General features: G+C 46.0%; 2 protein-coding genes across 3 annotated transcripts in view; both read left to right on the forward strand.

The window, feature by feature from the left end:
- KCNJ10 (potassium inwardly rectifying channel subfamily J member 10) overlaps window positions 1–5679 on the forward strand; it is a 28629-nt gene extending 22950 nt beyond the window's left edge. For both annotated transcript variants that reach the window (XM_060142262.1, XM_060142261.1), the window contains exon 2: window positions 4540–5679. In XM_060142262.1, coding sequence (XP_059998245.1) covers window positions 4540–5679 — 1140 coding nt within the window. The remainder of the gene's footprint in view (window positions 1–4539) is intronic.
- Window positions 5680–15886: 10207 nt separating this feature from the next.
- PIGM (phosphatidylinositol glycan anchor biosynthesis class M) lies at window positions 15887–18171 on the forward strand. The gene has a single exon (XM_060142260.1). It carries the CDS (start codon window positions 16014–16016, stop codon window positions 17283–17285), a length of 1272 nt encoding a protein of 423 aa, XP_059998243.1. The 5' UTR covers window positions 15887–16013; the 3' UTR covers window positions 17286–18171.
- The last annotated feature ends 246 nt before the right edge of the window (window positions 18172–18417 follow it).

The following is an 18417-nucleotide window of genomic DNA, read 5'->3' on the forward strand; positions in this document are numbered from 1 at the left end:
CGTTAGTTTAATTTTTAGAGGAGAAAGAAGGTGGTTGTGTCTGTTTCTCTTCTGACCACTCAGAGGCTGCTTTTGTTTTCAGAATTCTTCAGCTACTGTCCCTGGTGTCTGGCTGGGACTGTTTTGGGGGAAACAGCACCCTCTAGAGGAGAGAGTTTGTGTGTTTCAGGTGGGGCAGCAACAAACCATTTCCAGAACTCGGGCCTGCTCCCTTCCCAGGGGCCCGGGGGGGGGGGGGGGGCGGGGTGTGGAGTGTGGCTGATTGTTTATCTGCTGCTGACTCTCACTACCGGGGAGAACAAAGCTGCCTGGCTCTGGGAGGTGCAGCAGATAATAGCCGGAGGAGGCAGATACAAAGGCTGGCAACAGCAGGCACACAGCTGGAGGTGGCAATCACAACAAAGAGGTCTAGCCAGTACCAAAATCTCCAGTGCCCCGAATCTGTAGCCTTAACGCTGGGCTCTGGAAGCTCCGGGCTCTGTCTTCTCTGTCTCAGCTGTGATCCTCTATACAGGGGACCACAGAGGCACCTCCTGAAAACAAGAGACTGTGAGAATGAACCTGGGATGCACAGAAGCAGTTGCTACAATTTAAAAGTTCTGGATCAGAAGCCAGAAGACCTGGGTTCTGGTTCCAAAACTACTTGGAGCAAATCTCTCTGAACCTTAGTTTCTAATGATGCCTTTCCTACTTACCTCATGGTGTGGGGGTCAAATTACATGTTTCATAAACTGTAAAATGATATATAATCATAGACTGTTATCTTGGGAACGATAAGCAAGACTTTCCTTGGGCCCCAAGAGCTTCCATTTCCCCAGATATACAGAGTCTCTCTTCGGCACAAACAAAGCTAGGGCTTTGATGTGGGATCTCTGGATGTCATGGTAGAAGGGGCGGGGTAGAGATGGGGAGGAGGCAGGCATCTTGACCCTCTATGAATGTAGTTGGAAACTTAAAAACAATCTTTAACCTTCCCACCCAAAACTTTAATCTCCTCTCTAGAATCTCTGCAACGCGCTCATCCAACCTGTCCTTGAACACCACTGGGGGAAGGGTACTCTCTACCTTTTGAGATGCTCTTTCTACATTTGTTACAATGTTCTTCATATCAGTCTGGAATCTTTTTCTCAGTGGTTTGAGCTCACTGGTCCTGGTTGTTCCCCTTGGAGCTCAAAGAACAAATCCAAACCTTTGTTCACATGGCAGCCCTTCAAACCAAATATTCTCATATAGCCTTCATATCCCTCAGATCGTCTCTCCTCCCAAGTAATGTTCCCCGTTTCCTTCAAACACGTCTCATATGATTTGGTTCTGAATCCTTTCATGTCCTGATTGCTCCTTGAGACTCAATACTGCAGATGTGGGATCAACAGAGCAGAATCAACTGAATCCTTATTTTATTCTAGATACTTTAATTCAACTAAAGCAGCTTAAGATTGCATTGCTTTTTTTGGCAACCAAAACATGTAGATAACTCACACTGCATTACTTTCTGTTAAAATGCCTAATTTCATTTTCATGGTTCTGCTTACGAGATCACATCTTTCCAATGCAGAACTTGCTCAGGTAATTTTTGGACCCAAATGTAATCAAACATTTATCCTTTTTGCTCGATTTGGCCCACTCCTCTGGCTCCTTTTGGATCCTAATTCTGCCTCAGACCTTTCATTTGCAGTCCGTCCCGGCTCTGTGTCATCTGCATAACTGATGGCCATGTGTTCCATATTTTTGAATAAAATTAGTGTTAAGACCATCGACTAGGGCAAGGCCAAAGATAATGCTCTGTGGTACATAGCTAGAAAACTGATTCCAGGCTATCATGATCCACTCACCAGTAACAGTGATTTTTAATTTTTATTTATTTATTTTTTTTGCGGTACGCGGGCCTCTCACCGTTGAGACCTCTCCCGTTGTGGAGCACGGCTCCGGACGCGCAGGCTCAGCGGCCATGGCTCACGGGCCCAGCCGCTCCACGGAATGTGGGATCCTCCCGGACCGGGTCACGAACCCGTGTCCCCTGCATCGGCAGGCGGACTTTCAACCACTGCGCCACCAGGGAAGCCCTGATTTTTTAAGTCACCTAATTAGAGAAGCATTCTGTTCATTTTTCTCTGTCGTATCCCCAAGGACCTAACTTGAGATCTTGTCAAAATCTTGCTTAGATGCACTTTCTCTGTTGCATTTCTCTGATCTGCCAATTTAGTAACCTTGTCATAGAAGGAAATTAAGTTAGCGTGATGTGATGTTACTTGTTCTTAGTAACCCCAGGCTAGGTCCTACTGATAACTACCTTTCCCCCACTCTGCCCAAGAATTCACTATCTTAATGTTCCATTCTAGAATCTTGCCTGTGGTTGATACCTTATCTGTTTGTCTGTAGTTTGTGAAATGTACTTCATTTTTCTTTTTGAAAATTAAAATTATGCTCACTTATCCACAACTTTCCAGCACTTCCTTTGTTCTCTAGAATCTGTTTTAGATTCCCCTGTTCCTCAAAATCTCCTGCAGAGGTTTCACATCTTTTCGCGAGTTTGAGGGTCAAAGGAGAAGGCATGCTAATGTGTAAACTTTGAATGGTACATAGATGCAAGCTTTGTGGTGGTTGTTTCTTTTATTAATATTACTACTATTGAGTACTGAATGGGGCTTCACTTGGGCTCTAAATAAGAATTCTTCAAACTTCAGAATTACAAAGCCTCCCTCTTGCTCAGAGTAGCCAATGATATTGGGAAGTGGATGGCATCCAGTTCTGGCCAAGAAGTCTCATGTGTATGGAAGTTCCAAGTGGGTGGTGTAAAATGGGCTCCAGGTTGCCTCTGAATATTCTGGGATTCTCGTCTGTTGGTGATTTCCACTTTAGTGTCTGCTTGGGTGGATATATGAATGGACCCAAATAATTTAGAGTTTCCCAGGGACCCAAATAATTTAGAGTTTCCCATGGGAATACAGAATAAGGGCAGGGTGAAGGAGAGTGATAAAATGCAGTGGTATAGACTTCTTAGAATGGAGAACGTGATGAGCCACTCTGTGTTCTCCAAGAAGAACTAAAATTCCCCAGAGGTCACCTGCTCCTTCCCAGAAGGTCTGGCCATCAGATCCAGAGTCCAAGGGCTCAAGTGATTGCAATTCTTTCTCTGATGGAAAAGTACAAGTTATTCCTTGGGCAGGGGTGCCAGGCACTTTGTATTAAGTGAGTTGTCTCCTATTTCAGAGCCTTGTCCCACTTTCTACTATCAGAGTAAATAGCAATCCTGAATTTGAACTTGTGCAGACATAGCCACAAACTAACATACACTCCTACCTCTTCTACTTAGTCAAGACAATTTTGCCACCTACAGCCTGGCATTTCTCCCAGTCCTTGGGAAAATGTTCCTGTGCTGCCAGGAGGCTTCAGTTTGATGTTTTTCCTCCACCATCGCTTGTTTATTTATTTAATAAATTAATTAATTTATTTTTGGCTGCATTGGGTCTTCATTGCTGCGCACGGGCTTTCTCTAGTTGCGGAGAGCAGGGACTACTCTTCACTGTGGTGCGCGGGCTTCTCATTGCAGTGGCTTCTCTTGTTGCTGAGCACGGGCTCTAGGCGCGCGGGCTTCAGTAGTTGTGGCTCGCGGGCTCCAGAGCGCAGGCTCAGTAGTTGTGGCACATGGGCTTAGTTGCTCTGCGGCACGTGGGATCTTCCCGGACCAGGGCTCGAACTGTGTCCCCTGCATTGGCAGATTCTTAACCACTGCGCCACCAGGGAAGCCCCCACCATCACTTGTTTATTTTTGCTCAGTTCTGTCTGTGCTCTTCCCAACACCACCCCAGATCCTAACCCGGACCTAATTTCCCCAGAAGATGCAAATAGATGATGACAATAATAATGATAATGACAATGATAATACTAATAGCAAAATGGGCAGGGTGCTTAGAGAACATCTTAAGGGGTAGAAGAATGGGTAGTTTCTGCTATCTTCTGAGCCAGGCGAGTATCTTTGTATCACCAGTGAGTACTGACGTGGAGGTAGGGGAGAGAATGGAGAAATTAAGGGCATGTGTGTGTTAAGGGGGACTGGCTTGGAAGGAGTTCAACAGGATAGTCTTTCTTGCTGCTGCCATTCTTGAGGGTGGGGAGGGATCCTATTTCAGAATTAGAGATCTTCACGGAACTGGTTTTGTGGTGAATGGAGACCAGTAGAGCCCTCTTTAGTCTCACTCCCACCTTCAAGGAACTGTGAGCTTATTACTCTTTCTTCTCTGCTTCTCCTAAGAATTACAAATGTCAGACTGTACTGCAATTGTTTGCTTACTGAACATGAATCTTTCTCACTATGCTGTGAGTTCTTGGCGAGCAAGGATGCCGTCAGATTCATCTTTGACCTTCCAGCATCTTGCACTACAGTGCCTGGCATATAGCAAGTGCTCAGTAAACATTTGCTAATAAGAGGACAAATCAGTGGCACTAAAATGAATGTTTCTTCTTCCTTCCCATTGGATGGTGGCTGGGAGTTGCTGGATTTTTGCAATACCGCTCATTATGCTGTCTTGCTCTCTGCAGATGACGTCGGTTGCCAAGGTGTATTACAGCCAAACCACTCAGACAGAAAGCCGGCCCCTAATGGGCCCAGGGATACGACGGAGGAGAGTCCTGACAAAAGACGGCCGCAGCAATGTGAGAATGGAGCACATTGCTGACAAGCGCTTCCTCTACCTCAAGGACCTGTGGACAACCTTCATTGACATGCAGTGGCGCTACAAGCTTCTGCTTTTCTCTGCAACCTTTGCAGGCACCTGGTTCCTCTTTGGTGTGGTGTGGTATCTGGTAGCTGTAGCCCACGGGGACCTGCTGGAGCTGGGACCCCCAGCCAACCATACCCCCTGTGTGGTACAGGTGCACACGCTCACCGGGGCCTTCCTCTTCTCCCTTGAGTCCCAGACCACCATTGGCTATGGCTTCCGCTACATCAGTGAGGAGTGCCCACTGGCCATCGTGCTTCTTATTGCCCAGCTGGTGCTCACCACCATCCTGGAAATCTTCATCACGGGTACCTTCCTGGCAAAGATTGCCCGGCCCAAGAAGCGGGCGGAGACCATCCGTTTCAGCCAGCATGCGGTTGTAGCTGCACACAATGGAAAGCCCTGTCTTATGATCCGAGTCGCCAACATGCGTAAGAGCCTCCTCATTGGCTGCCAGGTGACAGGCAAACTGCTTCAGACCCACCAGACAAAGGAGGGTGAGAACATCCGGCTCAACCAGGTCAATGTGACTTTCCAAGTGGACACGGCTTCTGACAGCCCCTTCCTCATCCTGCCCCTTACCTTCTACCATGTGGTGGATGAGACCAGTCCCTTGAAAGACCTGCCCCTCCGCAGTGGGGAGGGTGACTTCGAGCTGGTGCTGATCCTAAGTGGGACAGTGGAATCCACCAGCGCCACCTGCCAGGTGCGCACTTCCTATCTGCCGGAGGAGATCCTTTGGGGCTACGAGTTCACACCCGCCATCTCGCTGTCAGCCAGTGGCAAATACATAGCAGACTTTAGCCTTTTTGACCAAGTTGTGAAAGTAGCCTCTCCGAGTGGCCTCCGTGACACCAGTGTACGCTACAGAGACCCTGAAAAGCTCAAGTTGGAGGAGTCATTAAGGGAGCAGGATGAGAAGGAGGGCAGTGCCATTAGTGTGCGCATCAGCAATGTCTGATGGCTTGGCTCCCCACCTCCCCGTACTTCTGGTCTCTTTTCCTCTTTTGGAATCCTGGGTGAGGGATATTACCCAGGCTTACTGGACAGCCCCAGAAGCACCCTTCTCCACTCCCTCTTCTTTAACCCAGCTGGCCTGTAGTAGTCTAGGCCAACTGGACTTCCTCCCGTTGTTCCCTTCACCTCACCTCACTTCCACCCCAAGATGCACACGTCCCTTAAGCCAGGATGGGGGCAGGAGAGGGAAGATTAGGCTGAAGTGGCTTAGAAGGCCTCAGCCATGCCTGGAGACTCACATTAGGAGGACCATGCAGTTGGATGGATAGGCTCCCCCCACCCCGCCACCTCTCACCACCATCACCAGAAAGTTTGGTGCTTTGAGGCTGGAGTCCCCTCCCTATCTTTCCACTTAGCAAGTTCCCTAAGGCAAGACTCTCTCTCTGATGGTCCCTTTGGGGTTTGTAACCTCAGAAATATAGGAGTCCAGAATCATTTTATTCTGAAGTCTCTACCAAAACCTGTTGAAAGAAGCCAGGGTTTTTCATGGTGTAGTTAATTTCTGTTGGCAACTCCTGACTATAACCTGGGACCTTGGTCCCCATTGTTCTCCTCTTTCTAGTTTCTCAAGTGGACACTTTCTTAGGATACTCAGTTCCCACATAGATGCCTCTGCTCCCAGAGAACTGAAGTTGACCCGGGAGATATAAAGCACACAGGCACAGCCACCACACCTGCTCCTGACCTGAATACTGAACTCTTCATTGTGGGGTGACTAATGCAGAGCTATTGTCTAAAACCTTGAACCTGGCCTCCAGGCAGCCCTGGGGGGATCTGTTTCCCTGTGTCCCATGAAAGTAATGACCTTCCCCAATATGTTCCCCTGGAAAAAGTCCAACGCCCAGGCCCCACAGAAAGGTCTGGAAATGGTGTTCCAGATTACACTGTCCCTGGCTTCTCTGATTCTTTCCTGCCCAGTCCACTCTCACCTAAACCCAACTTCGGGGGAAGGGGGAGGAAATGCAAGGGCCTTCCTCTCTTACCACTAAAACTAGACACACAGGGCACAGAGTCCCCAGGAAAGTTAAACCAACCAAATGGGATGAGTACATTCTCCGATTTCCAGACTGCTGTATAGAGCTTCTGGGAATTGGCAGTGCTTTGTTAAGGTTTGGGCAGAGGCAGGACTCTGTGGCTGGCAGACACTATTCACCCTGTTACCCCTCCCAGTGCCCTTCTGAAAAGTGCCAGCTATTTTGTTAGGCAGTGCTGGGAGGGAAGGAAATTATACCTCCTGATCAAATAACCATGGTCTCCCTCAGCCATTCCTGAGACAGTATAAAATGAATATCAGTCTCATCTCTCCTCTCCTCTGCTATGAAGCCAGTTTCAGGCAAGTTAAAAGGCATACTTTACGAGATCAGACTCAGGCCACTCCTTGTTCCCTGATGGGGACTGTGGTATGGGGTCAGGAAGGGTGTATGGGCACCAGAACTTTCTCTAAAGCTCCAAATCCCAAGAGTGCTTCCTGTTCTCATTTAGGTACCAAGGGACACTCTCCTCCACCCCAAATGGTTTGGCACAGAGTCCCTGTATGAATCAAGTGGCAGTTTATTTAAGGTGGACCAGCCAGTTGTCATAAGCTACACATTTATCCAGAATGAGTACCTGCATCTGTGTGCAGAGCCTCACAGAGAAACCCACGAAATTTGGAGGCTGGACCCATGGTCACTATTTATACAATTGCACAAGATCCTCTTATATTGATCTCTCCTTGAACTCAACTAACTATATCTTGAAGATGAAGACCCTTCATTCCCTACTTACTGTTAACCCCACCATTACTACCTAGCTCTCTAGCTCTCAAGAAAACAAGAACCGGAACAACTTGAAAATCTGAGACAGAGAACAGAAGGCAAAGAGCCAGCTTCTGGGCTCTCAACTTTATTCAAATGTTAGACTCACTTGATTTCTTTCAACGTGTGTGTGTGTGTGTGTGTGTGTGTGTGTGTGTGTGTGTGTGTGTGTGTTGTGTGTGTGTGTGTGTGTGTGTGTGTGTGTGTGTGTGTGTGTGTGTCTTCTTATCCATTAGCCAGTTATCCTCCATCAAGTTTCTTCTGCACAGAGCTGCTTCCCTCCTGAGGGAAACACTCTCTTCCCATTCCCCTGCTGTCTATTCCAAGCCTCCAGAATCCTCAGATTCTTGGATAACAAAATGAGAACACTTTCTGACTTAACCTTTTTGATTCTCCTGCATGATTCCACACTTTCCTTTAAATTGCACTTTAAATCATACTCTCCTCTTAATACAACCTGGCTTATTCTCCCATGAGCCCCATCAGAGAGCAATGCCCCCCTCCCTCAACCCTAAGTGGTCCTTTAGACTACAGCCCCCCTCTCCTCTGAGCTGAAATCATCTTTCAGGCTATCAGGCAGGCTGTAGAAGCAGCCAGGTCTGATGAGAAATGGGATCCCTGACCACACCAACCATGGACTTGGAATTCAGGAGAGCACTGGGCACAGATCTTAAGGGAGGAGATTTCAGAGGACGGGCAACACAACTGATGGGGGATACTCAGGGTATGAAGATGAGGAAGGGTGGTGCTGCGGGATCTGGTGAAATCAATGAAACCCTTGAGTGTTACTTGGGCTAGCAGGTAAGAGGTAGGTGGAGGCTCAGGGAATTAAGCTATGATATATAAATGAAAGGTTTATCTAAGAAAGAGAAACAGATAATATATATATATATATATATGTATGTAGAGAGATGTATATAGATGTATATAGGACCAAATATACTGAATGTACAGAAAGAAAGTATTCAGAGAGCTTAGCATGGGGGCAGATATCTTGCTCTGGTTTGGGGGTAGGACTCCCCAGATTCCCAGACTTACAGCCAGTGATCCTGGTTTCAACATGGAAGTGAGATACCTGACTAAGGCTTTCAGGTTTGATGACAGGAAAGGGAGGGGTGGAAGCTGCTCTTCAGAAATAAAGAGGCTTCCAATGAGGTTTCTGACAAACCCTGTGCTGCTAACAGGACCAGGAAGAGGGGAGATAAGAGGAACATGAGGAGGGAGACACTCCATCTGAGGAAATCGAGGAGAATCTACTACTTGGGCTGTGCGCTCCCATCCCCAGCAGTGTCCTGTGACTGTAGCACTTAAAAAAAAAAAATCCTGTTTCCCTCTCTTAAGGTACACTGTATTTCCCCTTCTTCCACAGGGGTGGGGCAACTGCAGCTCCAGCCCCGGGAGGTGATGGCTATTCAGCTAAGAAGCTGAACACTTCAGTGTGCGGGAGGCACTAAAGGGAAGCCTCAACTCTAGAATCTAAATGCCAGGACTAAAGAGCTGTTGGGCCCAAGATACTCCCAAGGCAGAGGATCAGCTTTCTGTATGGTTGCAAGCAGCCCAAAGAGAATGCCCTCTATGCTAGAAGAGTCCCAATCCTGGCATCTGAGCATGGGGGAGGGCGTGGCGCTTTAGCTTTGTATCTCTGTATGAAAACGAGGAGTGCGGGTACCAGCTGCCCTAGGGGATGGGGAGAGGCTTCTGAAATCCCTACTCTGTGCTTCACCTCATTACCTGCCCAACCCCCTACCCCAACCTGTCAGCTAAGAAGACCATCCAGGGATTTCTCTCTGAGGCCTGAGAAGAGAAAGGAAGCCAGTTATACTATTGCTACAAGCCAGGGACACTGCCCCCTCCCAAGGCTGCTACCCTGGTCCTTTACCCTTGCTAGTTAACCTAGCTTATTTGTAAAATAACACACTACCTTTGCTGTAAAGTTAGCCTGGGCTCTGGCTCAGTAATGGCCAACTCTACTGAAGCAGAAATATCTAGGGATGGTTTTTCCATTCATTGCATTAAAGACTAAACCAGGTCAAATGTACCTAGGAAAAAAGACATGTGAGTTATTTTGGTTTATTTTATTCTTGTCTGTTCAGAACAAGTTACTAAATAAAATGGCTGAATCTCTGTTCTTCACTCTAGCTTCTTTTAGAAATCAAAACTAATCCTGGGGACTTCCCTGGTAGCGCAGTGGTTGAGAATCCGCCTGCGAATGCGGGGGACACGGGTTCGATCCCTGGTCTAGGAAGATCCCACATGCCAAGGAGCAGCTAAACCCGTGCACCACAACTACTGAGCCTGCTCTCTAGAGCCCGTGACCCACAACTACTGAGCCCATGTGCCAAAACTACTGAAGCCCGCGTGCCTAGAGCCCGTGCTCCGCAACAAGAGAAGCCACCGCAATGAGAAGCCCGCGCTTGCCGCAACTAGAGAAGGCCCTCGCGCAGCAACGAAGATCCAACACAGCCAAAGAAAAAAAAAATTAAAAAAAAGTTAAAAGCAAAATAAAACAAAACTAATCCTGTTACGAAGGCCTGAACTCACTGACCTACCTTTGGGAAAGGAGGGTGGAACTGAGCTGTGCTGGAAGAGCTTCTGACCACACAGCCAGGCCTTTCCCCTTTGGTGCTATCATGCATTCCCCCAACTCCCTTCCCACACCTCCCCTCATTAACTTCAGAGTCCTGTAGCAAATACCTTTTAAACTCAGTTTTTAAAGGATTACAAAAAAAGTTAAGACCTAGACATCTGAAAATTGGCTCAGGTTAATCCAGGAAAGTCAAGTTGCTTTGGAACCCAGGCACTGTCCCTTTCAGCCAGCGATCATGCACCCAACTTCCCTGCCACACTACAGTGCAGGTCGTTCCTTATATATCCTCAAGGCTCTATATGCCTATTCATTTAATCACTGGGCATTTCCTGGCCCAGTTCTCAAAGAAGTGGGTTTCTCTTCTATTCTTATCTATCAATAGCCTGAATAAGGCCTGGCTATCAATATCCAGCCCTGAATTGAAGTAACAGACCCCTATGGTCACTGACTCTTGTTCCCCAGAAATGGAAGCACAGAGGGAGAAAATTGTGTCTCTTACCGTCATCAGTAAATACTTATCTACAACATTTGGGAAACACTGTTTTTTAGGGATGAGTCATAAGACATGAGAGATATATAAGATATGTGAAATATACAGTCCCATAACATATGAAGAAACTTGCCAACTTGTGAAGAAAATAAGATAAAATAACAAGTAGCATACATTAGGGCCAGATATGCCATTAACAACATGTTCTAAACAGTGAGATCTCTGTGGAAAACATTCCCCAGGGATAGGCACTAGGCAAGGGATGGTATCAATCTAAGAGGTCTGGTTAGAACACATTTGACACAGGATTCAAGAAAAATCAACTGAGTTCCTATTACATGAAATGTACCATTCAAGTGACAAAGAAACAGAAGACATGACACATGCCAGCAAGGTACGTACAGGTTTTTTTTGGCTTTATACCTGCTATTCCTTCTGGGGAACTCTCTGTACTGCCTGCCAACTCCCAAGTTAACTCTCAGTATGCCCATCTTAGACCAAACCCTGTTAAAAGCTGTGATTGCATCATGTACCCCTCTTTTATTACACTTGTCACAGATGCAAGTTTATATTACTTGCGAATTTATTTGACTAATGTCTGCCTCACTCACTAGAGTTTAAGTGCCATGTAACTGTAACTGGGATTCCTGTCAGTGTTGGGTCACCAGTATAGCTGGGCACTTAGCACAGCACCTGCATGTATGATGCTCAATAAATGTAGAAGGAAGGAAAGGAAGAAAACAGGGAGGGAAGGAATTTGCCTACAGTTCACACAGCTAGTATGCAGTGGAGGTGGTATATTGGTTAAATAACCGTAAAAGATTTAGACAACATATTTCAGAAGGCATGACAAAATTAACTGTTTAAAAAAATAGAACAGACAATAAACACCAACGTTTTTGGGGAGAGATCATTTCCACTAGTTAAGATTTAGGAAGAGTCCAGAGAGTTCAGGTTTGAGCCTAGCATTGAGAGACAAATAGTATACAAATAAGTGATGAGAAATAGGATTCTTTGTAGGTGGGACAGCACAGGCAAAAGTACCACAGTAAGAAAGCAAAAGGCATATTTAAGAGATTAACCATCTAACCATTATATTAGAATATAATCAACAAGGACCTACTGTATAGCACAGGGAACTCTCTCAATGTTCTGTAATAACCTATATGGGACAAGAATCTGAAAAAGAATGGATCCACGTATATGTATAACTGAACTACTTTGCTGTACATCTGAAACTAACACAACATTGTAAATCAACTATACCCCAATATAAAATAAAAATTAAATTGAAAAAACCTAGAACAGAGGGCTTTCTAGGTGAACAGGTTGAAAAGGCAGGGTCATGGAGGGATTAAATGTCAGTCTAAATTATTATTTTTTTCCACAGGCTTGGGAGCTATTGAAGATGTTTGAGAAAGGAAAGCATCTAATTATAGTACTGTTTATGAGTAACAATCTGGCAGTAGAACTGAGAGACATGAGACACTAAACCAGTTAAGAGACTTGCAAAACCTTAGGGGAAAGGTAATTGCCACAGATCCTAGTTGAGTACAGGTGTCAATACTGTTATCAAATTGAGTTGTTGAAGTCTGGACTAAGGTGCAGGATGCTGAGCCCAAAAAGAATTAGGGATAGATTCAAAAGAAATTACAAAGCAGGAAATATAAGCAAGATCTAGAAAAAGAAAAAAGAAGGTGATTGAATTACAGTGCCAGCAGGAAGCAGATGGTACACTCAAAGGGCTAACTGGACAGGACTTAATGAAGGGAGTATTTACAAAGGTGTGGGCAGGGTCAATAAACCAACAAGGGCTTGTGAAGCACCCAGGGACTTGCAACGGTAGGAAGCCTTTACCGGTATTAAAGCTGAAGGGACCATCATTGAAACCTGGTGAGAGTTTCTGAAGCGAGAGGGCTACAGCTTTAGCAGGAGCCTTGGCCTTAGGTAGAGGAACTCAGCCACTGCCGAAGATCTGCTAGTGCCTGCCACTGGCTTGTTCTAATGAGAAGCCAGAGGGCAAGGGAGACTGCGTGATGATGCACAGAACAGGGCAGAAGAGATGGCGAATGGATCTAAAAAGGTAATGACAGCATATACGGCATAGTGACCAAGGCCAAGGTCCTGGCTAAGGATGCTAGGGATGAGGTATGCATGTGTGTGCCTTCCCTAGCCACGGGCTCTAAAAGAATGGAAACCTAGAGACAGACAGTGAAAGGGAGAATGAGGAAGGGCTGTAAGTAATAATTCAAGAGGTAATGAGCAGTTGAGCATTTGAAAAAATGCAGCCCTTTCAGGGAGAAGTGAGAAAACAGAACCCCTACACCCAATGCAAAAAGCTCAATATGGCGTCCTTAGACCCCGTGATACTTCTGTCTCGCCTAGAAATAGTAACAGTAGTTGGCACACCACGTCCAGTTAATTTTACTGGACTCCCGTCCCCTCTTCAGTCCCACAAACACTATCTACATCTCATTTTGATCCAAGCTCGTTTCTTTTGATTAGTTGCTTACTGTTTCCTTATTTGCCCAAATTTGGTGCCTCTCACCAATTTACTAGGTAGGCTCTATAGGGACAAATTAGCTGAGGCCTTTCTGTCATACTACCTAAACCAACCCAACCAGAGGAACCCTCACTTAATTAATCCTCTGACATCTACCTCCCATATTCTCTACCTTCTGGGACTAACCCTCACTTATCTATCACTGGCAGAAGAAAAGAATAAATATATAGAATCACAGTGACAGAAAATATCAGAAAGATTCAAACAAGAGATCAATGAGAGGAGGCAGAGAGGGAAATTAGATTCATCATCAACATTTTATTTGCAGGTTAGCCATATAGTAGTTAAGAATACTCTGGGCCAGAGAGACCTGCTTTTGAGTTCCAGCTCTGCCACTAGTTGACTATGTGACTTCGGAAAATTACTTAATCTCCATAAGCCTTGATTTCATTTGTGAAGGTGGGAGTATCTACCTTACATGGTTAAGTATTTAGCACAGTGACTGACACACTGCAAATAAGTTCTCAACAAAGCTGGCTATTAGAAATCATCATCATGGACTTCCCTGGTGGCGCAGTGGTTAAGAATCCGCCTGCTAACGCAGGGGACCTGCGTTCGAGCCCTGGTCCAGGAAGATCCCACATGCCATGGAGCAACTAAGCCCGTGCGCCACAACTACTGAGCCTGCGCTCTAGAGCCCGCGAGCCACAACTACTGAAGCCCTCGTGCCTAGAGCCCCTGCTCTGCAACAAGAGGAGCCACCGCAGTGAGAAGCCCGCGCACCACAATGAAGAGTAGCCCCCGCTCGCCACAACTAGAGAAAGCCTGTGCGCAACAAAGACCCAACACAGCCATAAATAAATAAATAAAATAAGTAAGTTAAAAAAAAAAAACTATAGTTTTCATGAATCTTTAAGATTTGATTTCTAAATGTGAGAATAGCATTTAAAAAAAAGAAATCATCATCATCATTATTTGAATGATGATGTGCTGCCACTGTATATATGGCTACTGTACTGCAAAAAAAATGGTTAAAAGTAATTATCAACATAAGGCATATACTTATACCAAGGTACAGATAAAGACAAAGAGATATCAGAATATGAATATGGAATGTGTGAGATTAACTTGGTTCATACAAAGGATGAATGTAAACTGTATGATGGATGAATGGAGGGTAGTCCTGGGAGCTGCATGTTCAGACTGGATGGAGTCATCTACTCTAGTAGATGCTAGTTTAGAAGACGTCCCCTAGGAAGCAGGATCAATCTGTAAAATCAAGTAAGTCAGTAGTTACTGAACATGTACCATGTGCCTAAGGCTGCAATAAATTATGAGTAATTTTTAAAAATTAAGGATAAGATATAACCCCTAACCTCAAAAACCCTACAATCTCATTGAAAGGGTTATGAATACAATCTAAAATAAATTATGAAATTCTGATTTGCAGACTGTAAGTTCAATAAGTGCCCACAGAAGGGAAAGAGCTAATGGGTTAGAGTCCTTGGTGAGAAATTCATGGGAGTATGGTTGGAGTGGGATGGGTGAAGGGGGAAGAACTTGAAATAGATAAAGGATATTTGAAAGAGGAAAGGACTGGGAGTTGGGAGCACCCCAAAGATGCCACTCCCGAGGTATCCTGGTAAGAGGAACCTCAAAAATTATTTCAACTTGTACAGAATGCCTCCTGTGTCTGGTAATGTGTTATATACTGAGGTACAGAAAACAAGATAATCTCTGTTCTCAAAGAACTCAAAATGCCCTGACAGAAAACTAGGAAAATGAAACAAAAAAGTTATCACTGACAAATGCTATAATATAGGGATGGTCATTCCAAAAGGGCATTTTGGAGCAATGGGAGGGCAGTCAATGGACAGGACTCTATATTTACATAGAAGGGCAGGGGCTTCTGTGTGAGTGATTTTCTAGAGCTTAGAGCCCTTCGGCCTCTGTTCGTTTACCCTCAGTTAGCGGAAAGGCATCTATATCGCAGTGCATGATGAAAAAGTGAGCTGAGAGCCAGGATATACTTTTAGGAGTTAACACTTGAGCCGAGGCCTGAAGGGTTACGTAGTGACTGCGGAGGGGAAGGTAACGTTGACAGAAAGAAGAGCAAGTACAATGACACTGAGGCATGACGGCGTGATATAGTTTAGGAACCCTACGAAGCTTCCTGTTCTCCCTTCCCATCCCTCCATCAAGGTTTGCGGGATAAAATACAGGATGCCCAGTTAAATTGAAATTTAGATAAACAACGAATAATTTCAAAATACAAGTATGTCCCAAATATCGCACACACTCTGGGCCCCCTTCAATTCATCCTAGCTCGGCCCCCCCCCGGAGCCCACAAACCCCCCGGTATTACCCACGAGCTGGCGAGGTAAAGCATGAGAAACCATCACAGGTTTATTTTTCCTTCACTCCTATTTTTTTTCACTCTCGGGTCACCGGCCCAGGCCTGAGGGATGAAGCTCGAAGCTCGTTCCGCTTCAGGGGTCAGTCTCCATCAACTGGAGTTGAGGCGGGGGAAGTAGAGGGTCACCCACAAGTAACACTCGCCCGGCTCCGTAAAAATACCTCCCAGCGCCGGTCTTCCGGGCAAACTGAAGTCGCCGGACCGGAAACCCCGCCCCCGCCGGAGGTGGAGAGGACGCGAGATAGCCTGTCCAGAAGGAAGGTAATTCTCCCGCTGGGGCCACTAAGAACCCAGTGCCTTGCGTGCGACCGGAAACAGGACGGGGGCGGGCCTTCCTGCCGGAAGTTGTCGTCCCGCAGTTGTTTCGGTTGGCAGTCTAGGTGGTAGGGGTAGTGCCGGCAACCTGAAGCAAGGAACTGCAGCGAGGGTTAGAACTTCCAAGGCAGTTTAGAGCTGGGGACTGAGCTGCTGTGGTGCAGTCAGATCATGAGCCCGACCACGCCCTCGGGAGAGTGGTTCCTGAACCTGTGGGTGTCCCCCGCCGGGGTATTTGGTGTGGCCTTCCTTGCCCGAGTGGCCCTGGTTTTCTATGGGCTCTTCCAGGACCGGACCCTGCTCGTGAGGTATACAGACATCGACTACCAGGTCTTCACCGACGCCGCGCGTTTCGTCACGGAAGGGCGCTCCCCTTACCTGAGAGCAACGTACCGTTACACTCCGCTGCTGGGGTGGTTCCTCACTCCCAACATCTATCTCAATGAACTCTTTGGAAAGTTTCTCTTCGTCAGCTTCGATCTCCTCACCGCCTATCTCGTATACCGGCTACTGCTTCTTAAGGGGCTGGGTCGCCGCCAGGCTTGCGGTTACTGTGTCTTTTGGCTTCTTAACCCCCTACCTATGGCGGTGTCCAGCCGAGGCAATGCGGACTCAATCGTCTCTTCCCTGGTGCTTATGACCCTGTACCTAATAGAAAAAAGGCTGGTCGCGTGTGCCGCTGTATTCTATGGTTTCGCAGTGCATTTGAAGATGTATCCGGTGACCTATATCCTTCCCATAGCACTCCACTTGCTTCCGGAACGCGACAGTGACGAAGGCCTCCGTCAATCCCGGTATTCTTCCCAGGCTCGTCTGTATGAATTCATGAAGAGGCTGTGTAATCGGGCTGTGCTGCTCTTCGTAGCCGTTGCTGGACTCACGTTTTTTGCCCTGAGCTTCGGTTTTTACTACAAATATGGTTGGGAGTTTTTGGAGCACACCTACCTTTATCACCTGACCAGGCGGGATATCCGTCACAACTTCTCTCCATACTTCTACATGCTGTATTTGACCGCAGAGAGCAAGTGGAGTTTTCCCCTGGGAATTGCTGCATTCCTGCCACAATTCATCTTGCTTTTAGCCGTGTCTTTCGCTTATTACAGAGACCTTGCCTTTTGTTGTTTTCTTCATACGTCTGTTTTTGTGACATTTAACAAAGTCTGCACCTCCCAGTACTTTCTTTGGTACCTCTGCCTCCTGCCTCTTGTGATGCCACTAGTGAGAATGCCTTGGAGAAGAGCTGTGGTTCTCCTGATGTTATGGTTCATAGGGCAGGCCTTATGGCTGGCTCCTGCTTATGTTCTTGAGTTTCAAGGAAAGAACACCTTTCTGTTTATCTGGTTAGCTGGTTTGTTCTTCCTCCTTATCAACTGTTCCATCCTCATTCAAATCATTTCCCATTACGAGGAGGAACCCCTGACAGACAGAACCAAATATGACTGAAAGATGCTCCAGTTCTTCTGCAACTTCCATTCTGATTGTTCTGAATGGACCAAAGAGAGCTTTGGAAAGAATGTTTTTGAACATCCTAAGCACTCTAGTGAAACTTCGGTTTAGAGCATAAAACCCTATTCCAACAAATTTAAATGAATATTTGCCTTATAAAGGGGACTCAGTAACTGAGGTCCACCCTTTAGGAAGTCTCAGGACTCATTTATCTGGGACATGATGGGAAGTAAAGGTTACTAGTTTGAATACAGAAGAGCTGGGGCTTCCCTGGTGGCTCAGTGGTTAAGAATCCGCCTGCCAATGCAGGGGACACGGGTTCGAGCCCTGGTCCGGGAAGATCCCACATGCCGCGGAGCAACTAAGCCCATGTGCCACAACTACTGAGCCTGCGCTCTAGAGCCCATGAACCACAACTATCGAAGCCCATGCGCCTAGAGCCTGTGCTCTGCAACAAGAGGAGCCACCGCAATGAGAAGCCCGTGCACCACAACGAAGAGTAGCCCCCGCTCACTGCAACTAGAGAAAGCCTGCGCCCAGCAACGAAGACCCAACGCAGCCAAAAAAAATTATTAGGCTAAATTAAAAAGCAATTTAAAAAAAACAGAAGGGCTGATGAAATTATCAGATGCTAAAAGGTTTTTGTGGAAAATAGAGGAAACATAAAGTCAAAAAACATAAAATTCTAAGCCAGTATTTGTTCCAGTATTTATACTGTGGTACTCTCTGAAACTGTCTTATCTTTTGTACTATCTGAAGCTGTTTTATCTTTTAACTCCCACTTTTTCGTTCTGAAGCTTTCTTGATAACTGAAAACTCATAAAATGTTCCTAAAGTACAGCTTTTAGATATGAAGTGTTAAATAATGATGCTGTGCTTAGGTTGGAAAAGTTAATTCTGTATTAAAAGTGGGGGCTTAGAAGATAAAGAATCCAAAGAATTTAAAGTGTAGTCATGTTTCATGTACTTGTTTTATAACTTAGTTTTTCAGTGCTTAGTCCCAGTGGTAGTAGACTGCTGTTTGGTTTTTTACAAAAAGGATTAAATTTAAATTCATCCATCTTTAAACTTTTCAACATATTTAAAAATAGCATCTCGCTTTTTATGTTTGATGTCACACACTGTAAGG

This window comes from Lagenorhynchus albirostris, chromosome 2 (genome assembly GCF_949774975.1).
Source record: "Lagenorhynchus albirostris chromosome 2, mLagAlb1.1, whole genome shotgun sequence".
NCBI classification, from domain to species: Eukaryota; Metazoa; Chordata; class Mammalia; order Artiodactyla; family Delphinidae; genus Lagenorhynchus; species Lagenorhynchus albirostris.

Bases quoted from the DNA above. Each gene is read 5' to 3' on its own strand.
- PIGM (XM_060142260.1), top strand. From the start codon at position 16,014: ATGAGCCCGACCACGCCCTCGGGAGAGTGGTTCCTGAACCTGTGGGTG.